Source organism: Mus pahari, chromosome 4 (assembly GCF_900095145.1).
Source record: "Mus pahari chromosome 4, PAHARI_EIJ_v1.1, whole genome shotgun sequence".
NCBI lineage: Eukaryota > Metazoa > Chordata > Mammalia > Rodentia > Muridae > Mus > Mus pahari.
In genome coordinates, this window is record NC_034593.1 from 126,846,692 (window position 1) to 126,855,822 (window position 9,131).

Below are 9,131 nucleotides of genomic sequence, written 5' to 3' on the forward strand. Positions count from 1 at the left end.
CAACTCTAAAACCTATGAAGGCAAGCTCTTCTAGCCTTTGGAGTCTCTGTTAAGAAGTCCGGTGTAATTCTGATATGTCTGCCTTTGTATGTTACCTGGTCTTTTACCCTTGCTGCTTTAAATATTCTTGTTGTTCGGTAGATTTTGAGTTTTGATTATATGATGGATAGATTTTCTTTTTTAGTCCAGTCTAATTGGTGTTCTATAAGTTTCTCGTGTGTTTATAGGCATCTTTTTATTTAGGTTGGGAAAGTTTTCTTCTACAATTTTGTTGAGAATATTTTTCTGGGCCTTGGAGCTAGGACTCTTCACGTTCTTCTATTCCTATTATTCTTAGGTTAGGTCTTTTCATGGTATCTCAGATTTCCTGGATGTTTTATATCAGGAAGAATTTAGAATTAACATTTCCTTTGACAGATGTATGAATTTCTTCTCGTATCTTCTACATCTCAGAGTCTCTCTTCCATCTCCTGTCTTCTGTTGGGGATGCTTGCATCTGTTGTTCCTGTTATCATCCCTAGGTTTTCCACCTCTGAGATTACCTCAGTTTGTGTTTTCTTTATTGCTTCTATTTCCAATTTCAGATTTTGAACAATTTTATTTCTTTCTTTTGCCTATTTAATTTTATTTTCCTGTATGTCTTTAAGGGACTTATTTATTTCCTCTATAAAGACCTCTATCTGTTTGATTGTATTTGCCTGTATTTACTTAAGGAATTTATTAATTTCCTACTTAAAGGCCTCTGTCATCTTTATAAGATTGTATTTAAGGACATTTTCTTGTGTTTCCATTCTGTTAGGATATCCAGGGCTTGCTGTAGTGGGCTAGCTGTGCTCTGGAGGTGACATATTGTCCTGGGTTTTGTTGATTGTATTCTTTCCAGGGCCTTTAGCTATTTGGATGGTTTTGGTCTCAGGATGTTCTCATGGTTGTAGGTATTGGGGTGGGGGGTGGGGGTGGGTGAACCTGGATGGTCCTGGTATGGCAGGCCTCTGATGGGTATGGTTGGGCTGTATGGTTCAGGACCTGAAGGTCTGTATGACTAGGACCCACAAGCCTGTGTGTTTCAGGAGCCTCAGCTCTGATCAAGGTTGGAGGAAAGGTTGCAAGAGAATGGAGGACCTCTGAGATAGCATACTACACAGAGTAGCTTGGCTTGGCCAAGAGGGTTCAGTGAGCCTTGAAGATGGGAGGGCAAAGGCAAGCTTTCCTGCATTGCTTAGGATCTGCAGGTTGAGGAAAGTGGGGGGGAGAGGTGGGGGGAGAATGGAGGTCCCCCTAGGATATTAGCCTGGTCAGGGCAGCTTGGCTTGGCCCAGAGGGCTCTGAGAGCAGCAGTGGGGAAACAATGGTTTTTGTCACACCATTTCTGTCTATGGCACTTTTTGTTGTTCCCCCCATCCCTGGGCCTATGTGTCATGCGATAGCACACAGTTCTAGTTCCTTTCATAACACAGAATCATTGCATAACATGTTATCTCATGTGCCAAGAGAACATGCAAAACGAGGCCACGATCTTGTTTTTTGCCTATTGTTTATCATTAACAATACAGTAGCATTTCTGTCTTCAAATGTTCTTGTCTTCTAAAGTAAGATATACTGCTTTCAAATTCATATATCTCCACAGGTGTATATTTACCATGATGAATATTAGAGATGCTGAAAAAAGCAAAGACAACATGTTCATAATTACAATCTGTAGTGTGTTTAACAAAGATGATCTGATTATCATCTGAATGTCTTCTGTATAAAGCCTCAATTAAGCAATGTGGATAAGTGTACTCGTAAATTGCTTTAATCAAAGCTTTTTGCATATTCGAACATACTTCATGATATTTATGACCCACACAGTTTTCACAGTATATATTTGACTAAAGATTTTGATTGAAAGCTTTGGTTGAAAGCTGGAAGTCTTTTTAAGTCACTTCACAATATGACAAACTTTTGTCAAAGAGTTTTTTTAATTGCCTTTTATAATTATGTATTTGGGACACTTAGGCTGAAATCTTAAAACTATTTTAATAAATCTCTTAGCCATGAAAGAGCAGCTGGAATGAATTATGCATAATACAATAGCATAAAGTCAGTTTTTGTGTAGATCATAGTGATTGACATTTATGTATAAGAACTATGAGCAGAAACAGAAGAGGGAGAGATACTGGGCCTGCTTTGAGCATAAGAAACACCAAAGTCAAATCCCATTTACACACTTGCCTAATAACTAGGTGTATGAGCTTATGGGGGCCATTCCTATTTAAACCACAAGAACTCCTAAGCAAATACTCCCATAGTAGGAAGAAGCTAATATCTGTCTTAATAGAAGTTTCCATGGTTGTGAAAGAACATGACCAAAACCAACCTGGAGAAGAAAGGGTTTATTTCATCTTACAGCTTGTTGACCATTAAAAGAATAGAGGCCCCTTGGTCTTGCAAACTTTATATGACCCAGCACAAGGGAAGGCCTGGGCCAAGTAGTGGGAGTGGGTAGGTAGGGGAGCAGGGGCGGGGGGGGGGTATAGGGAACTTTTGGGATAGCATTTGAAATGTAAATAAAGAAAATAATAATAATAATAATAATAATAATAATAATAATAATAACAAAACAAAAAACAAAACAAAACAACAACAACAACAACAAAAGTCAGAGCAGGAGCTTGAGGCAGGAACCTGGAGGTAGGAGCTGAAGCAGAGGTCATCGATGGATGCTGCTTACTTGCTTGCTCTTACGACTTGTTCAGTCTGCCTTCGTGCAGTACCCAGGACCACTGTCCAAGGGGTTGCATGAACCACAATGGACTGCACACTCCCACATCAATCACTGTTAAATGATTCACTCCAGACTTGCCTATGGACCAGTCTTATGGAGGCATTTTCTCAAGGGAGAGTCCCTTTTTTCTAAAGGACTCTAGATTGTGTCAAGTTGACACAAAACTAGCAAGCTTCAAAGTATTTATTTGACTCTTGCTATAATGTGAATCCTGAGAACTACTTAGCTGCAGGAGAAACATCTCTGCTTTTTTCTGTTGTGGATTTTCATATGCTCCTAAGTAAGCATCAGCTGTGGTTTTAGCTTCCATGCGCCTTATTCTTGTATTCTTGTCGATGTGACCTTGAAAAGCTCTGTTAATTCCACTTTCCCTTAGACTAATCCGTGACAAAGCCACTCTGGCCTTTGCTGAGACCCAGTAAATGCCCACAGGGAAGCAAACAACCTGAAGTCTTGGCTCGCTCAGAAAATGCTCCTCCTCCTCTTGAGTTTGCTGCATAAAATCCTCTTGTCTTTGCAGCTCTCCCATAACCTTAAACAAGGATTAAAATGTTACCAATTTTAAAAGATGATACACAAGTAACAGTGTTCAGATGAAAAGCAATTCAGAAATAAATAGTCTCTGTCAGTATTTTTCAAAGGTTAAATTTACCAGAACAATCTAATTTTATTTGCAAATGCACAGCTGTACACATAGGTAAAGTGAATATTGAGGTAACTACATCAGGAAATAAACTCACAAGTCTAGAAGCATTTACTATACTTAACTAATTAGGTAGGTGCAGTTTAGAAGTTGGAATCTTATAGGCCATTTTGTAATGCTCTATTTCAAGAGAAAACAGCAAATATCCCAAGAACAAATGTCAGTCATGAAAAGCTTCCTTTCCGTTTGGCAGCTGCCCTTAGATAGGCTGAGATGGCTGGTACAATACATTTAGATGCTATGGAGAAAGAAGCAGTTCTGTGGGGTGTATTTCCCCTGAGGGTTCCCTGATGGCAGTAATGTGACAAATCTGGGACCTACTTGTCTCTGTGCCTGACCCAGTCTGAAAATGCCTGATGGTTGCAATCCTAGGCCAAGAGAAGCTATGCAACATAAGATACATTGCTGTGCATCCAGGTGGCCAGTTTCTTTCTTTCTTTCTTTTTTATTATTAGATATTTTCTTCCTGCTCCCCTACCTACCCACTCCCACTTCTTGGCCCTGGCAGTCCCCTGTGCTGGGTCAAATAGTTTGCAAGACCAAGGGGCCTCTCTTCCCAATGATGGCCTACTAGGCCATCTTCTGCTAGAGACACAAGAGCAGCTAGAGACACAAGCTCAGGGGGTACTGGTTAGTTCATATTGTTGTTCCACCTATAGGGTTGCAGCCCCATTCAGCTCCTTGGGTACTTTCTCTAGCTCCTCCACTGGGAACCCTGTGTTCCATCCAATAGCTGACTGTGAGCATCCACTTCTGTGTTTGCCAGGCACTGGCTTAGCCTCACAAGAGGCCACTATATCAGGGTCCCTTCAGCAGAATCTTGCTGGCATGTGCATTAGTATCTGGGTTTGGTGGCTGATGATGGGAGGGATCCCCGGGTGGGGTAGTCTCTGGAAAGTCCATCCTTTCATCTTAGCTCTAAATTTTGTCTCTGTATCTATATCCTTTCATGGGTATTTTGTTCCTGTGCAACTCGTGGCACGCCTTTTCATCCTGGTGTTAGCTAGCTAAGTTTGTCCAAAGCCGTTTCAGTCCATTTCAGAGGAGAGAGAGGATTGCTACTGTGGGATTCTGAAGGTCTTGAATTCTTACTGGGTTGAGGAAGATTCCACAGATGTATTTTTTGAGATTATCCTTGTCAGTTCATTTTATAAAGCTACCAGAAGAAATCAAAGAGTTGTTCATAAGCACAGGTATACATACATGCATACATTCATGCACACACAGAGACACACATATATATGTATATATTACTCTGTTGCTAAAACCCAGGTCCTGCTTTTGCTTTTGATTTGTTACAGCATGGACAATACCTCCTGGGTCAGATGCTCATTTGATTTGTTAGCTGGGCTGAGGTTAAGTTAGTGTTGGTAATGACGGTGTTGGAAAATTAGAGCCCATGTATGCTTTCAAACAGGGAATCTCATATGTCACAGTCTCAGCAAACACGGGAGTTGGAACATTCTGATTTTGGATGACAGCAGGAAGTGGCACCTGAGGTTGTAAAGTGAGCAAATTTAACAATTCTGAATATGAGGAATTTTCCACAGGCTTTCAGTTGGAGAGTACTAAGTGAAATCACAACGTTTATGAAATGACCTGGGTACAGTACAAACAGGTGGACTCACTCTCCTGCAAGGTGATTGGAGCCAGTGAGTCTAACTGCCTGGGATGGGGCTGAACAACTTAACTCCTCTCCAATTGTTCCTTTTGTGTTTGTTTGGGGCTTAATGTATTAGAAGGTTTTCCTATCAGTGTCCTGCCAGCATCTTTTTTCTAAAGTGTGTGGGAGTATCATTAAGGGTTTCCTACAGGGCCATCCAACTGAAGACTGTGACAGCGATGGTAGCTGTGTCATTAACCTTAGCATGCTGGGCTAAGAACTCTGCAGATATCAAGTGGGTAAGTGTTGCGTAGGGTCCTTGTCTCCCGGATGAGGAAGTCAGGCAGCTCTGCTTTGCCTTCGCCTTGCATTTGAACATATGCTTTATCCCACCAGACCTCTTGGATCTCTCATTTCTGCTTCTGTCTGTTCCTGGGATGAGTACCCACTAGTTCTGCTGGTCTCCTTAACTGGAATGAAATGCTAATGTTCTCTGTTTCTTTAAAAAGCTAGCGTTTAAGCCTATGACCTAAATTTATGTCCTAGTTTTAAAAGAAAATGAGATCAGAAAAATGAGAGTCAGATATTTTTAGCTTTTGTGTTGGAAAGAAGATTCTGATATATATATATATATATATATGAACAGAGTTCAAATACTTATGGTTATGGTGGTGAGTTTTTTATCAATTTGACACAACTGGAATCACTTGGGAAGGAAATCTCAGTAAAGAATTGTCTGGATTGGTATTGCCTATTGTATGTCTGCGTCAGAATTTCTTAAGTGGGTTAGTAGAAGCAGGAAGACACACCCTTATTGTGATTGGCACCATGTCCTGGGCTAGACCCTGAACTGAGTCCAAAGGAGGGAGTGAGCTGAGCACCGACAACCATGCATGCGTTTATTCTGTCCCCTCTTGACTGTGGATGTGACTAGTGGCCTCAGGTTTCCACGGCGAATTTCCTGCAATGACACCAGTTATCTGGATCTGAATAAACTATTTCTCCTTAAGGATTTTTTGTTTATGTGTGTGTTTTGGATCTGGGTATTTTGTCACAACAATATTAGTGGCACTAAGACACTGGAGACCGGACAAAAATGAAAGATCTGAGGAATGTCCATTTTGTCCATTTTTCATGTTCCTTCCCTGTCTCCTTTGCAGTATATAAGATCACAAGAGGGGGGGGGTGCTCTTCTCTCTACATTGCACTTTTACCCTCGCCACAGTGCTCTTTCAGGACACGGAGTAGTGGATGACTTCCATTCTTGCTACTACACAGAGTTCCATGTTACTTACAGTAATCATCATCTTGGGATAGTCAGTTAACGAATCTTGTTCAGACACAATGCAAATTAAACATAAGTAGGATGAGGTAAGTAAGATTAATAAGCAAGCAGGGAGGAAGTTTCCAGGGCAGTATAATTAGTTGTTCTTTTCTTCTGTGGGGAAAAAAACCGAATAAAATTCCCTAATAGTCTGAACCCTGATTAGTTAGCTTTATGTTTTAACTTGCACTGATATTAGCTTTTCTAGAATAACAACATTCACATGCTTTCATAGTCAAGAACCAGTTTTCTTTTCATGTTTTTACCTTACAGACCTGTTTTGGAATTGTACTAATCTCATGATATAAATAATTAGCTTTCATTTCTTGAAATAGACTGAGGATAACAAAAAATTGAGTGGCTATCGAAGGGTCACACAGCAAGCAAGCAACTGACACTTGAACCCCATACCCAACCAAAACTCTCTACTTTGTCTCACTAAATCATTAAAACGTAGAACGTTTAAGTGATTCATCATTAGTCTTTATGTGTATGGGTATTTGCTTTTATATATATATATATATATATATATATAAAAGCAAATACCACATATATATATATCACATATATATGTCTAGGAAGGCCAAAAGACAGTATCGAGTTCCCTCAAACTGGAGTTACGGATGGTTACGAGCCATCGTGCAGGTCCTGGGACTTAAACTTGTGGTGCAGGTCCTGGGACTTAAACTTGTGTCCCCTGGCAGAGCTTCAGTTGCTCTTAACCACTGAGCCATCTCTCTAGCCCCCAAATAGTTTGGTTTTTCATGTATAAGGTAAGTGTCTAGATTTCAAAACAATACAGCATACAAAATAATTTGTGCAGAATTCTCTTTTAAAGTTTTCATTGAGATAATTAGATAATATTTCAAAGCATTAATTATGCACCTAGTACATGACATTTGTATTTTAGTGGAGAATTATTCTTATAATTAACATGTGGCTCATGTTGATTAAAATGCAAATGTAGCCACATCCCATTTGAAACAGTATGTGACGAGAGCAGGGGCATGCCAACTTAATTGGGGCCTATTAAAAATGAAAGAATCAGCCTTATTTTGTAGAGTAAGTCAGAACAGTGAGGCAGGGACAGCTTTGTGGCTGATGAAAACACACATCCATTGTTCAGAGCCCTGTATAGAATTCAGTAGCCATCATTAAAGTTGTAGATGAACATCTGACCAATGTAGTGAGGCCTACTCTTTAAAATATCCAGACCTTATGCTGGGTGTGGTGGCGCACGCCTTTAATCCCAGCACTAAGGAGGCAGAGGCAGGCGGATTTCTGAGTTCGAGGCCAGCCTGGTCTACAGAGTGAGTTCCAGGACAGCCAAGGCTACACAGAGAAACCCTGTCTCAAAAAAAAAAAAAAATCCAAACCTTGTACTTTCTGATTATGTTTACCTTAATTTTCAATGATGAATTATAATTGTATTATAAAGATAACTTTGGTAGGATTTCCATTACAATCTTGTTTTTTTTAACTATTTTTATGTATTTTTAACGAGTGCTTTTCTGAGTATGGACATTTCTCCAATATGTACTTAGATATCTTTTATATACAGGACACTTATACTTATCTTTTCCATTTTTTTCTAGCGTTTTCCAGCTCCTGGCCGCTATAATGTTCAGAAATCGTATGAAATGTCCCAAGTTAAACATAAGTATATGCCACCTCGTACTTTGGTGGCTAAAAAGAGGCATTCCTCTTTCCTGAGTGCTGCTCCTCGGTGCCTGGGAAAAATCGCTGATGGGCCAGGTAAGACTCGCTGCTCCCTGAGGCTGTGGGAAGTCGCATGCTCCCTGTGAGCAGACGATGCCAGCGCATTCACAGCCAGACAAGTGCAGAGGCTTGCCCTCCAAAGATACACAGGGGATAGCGAAAAGCGGGAGACTTTGCATTTCCCAATGTAAACTTTGTCTCAGGTGTTATGTCTCTTAATTATTCCAAAGACATTTTATCGGTTTAACTAAGAATACATTTATCTGGCATTCTATTTGGGAAAAACTCAGAACTCCCAGCACATTAAATATTATTAAAGGAGAAAAGTACTTTCCCCTCATTTGGAGAAATCAGTACAGTAGAAGAAACATACTCCGGTTACGTAAGCTATTTGAATCTTTTCAGATATCAAGAGAATTGCCTCAGTGGTCAGCTTTGTCAGTTTACTGGATTGTGAAATGGCCAAGGCACTGGGGAAGTGGAGCTGGAGACTTTCCCGTGAGTCTTCTCAGGCAGGATTACTGAGGCAGGAGGCTAGCCCAGAGTGAGGGTGGTGGCATTGGATGGGCCGAGGTGATGGAATAAATGAAAATGGAAAAGGAGAATGGCAGCCAAGTACAGGTCCACGGAGACGAGAGCACGGGGTCACCATGGGCAGTCGACAGGATGCGGTCTTAGAACTATACCTTCCCTGCCATCGAGGGCTGCATCCTCTGATCCAAGGACCTAAGTAGCCTGCTTACTTCTTCATGTCAGGGTTAGGTCCGATCAGCAAGAGAAGTCACTGGTCCAGCACTAAGTCAGTTAGTATATATGTAGACACACACACACACACACACACACACACACACACACACACACACATACACACACAGGACAGGAAGAGCAGCAAATGCTTTGTCATAATGTATGCAGTTTGTACTGGATCTTTGGAGAACACGAAGGAAAACGGTGAAGCCGACTTAAGAAACTTTCTTTTTCCAGAGTTTTTAGTGAGAAACTAAAGTAGGAGACA

General features: G+C 40.7%; 1 protein-coding gene across 1 annotated transcript in view; it reads left to right on the forward strand.

The window, feature by feature from the left end:
• Positions 1-8,664, forward strand: part of Stpg2 (sperm tail PG-rich repeat containing 2) — a 174,719-nt gene extending 166,055 nt beyond the window's left edge. Inside the window, exons 11-12 of the mRNA XM_021196975.1 lie at positions 7,993-8,152; positions 8,522-8,664. Coding sequence (XP_021052634.1) covers positions 7,993-8,152; positions 8,522-8,664 — 303 coding nt within the window. The remainder of the gene's footprint in view (positions 1-7,992; positions 8,153-8,521) is intronic.
• Positions 8,665-9,131: the final 467 nt, after the last annotated feature.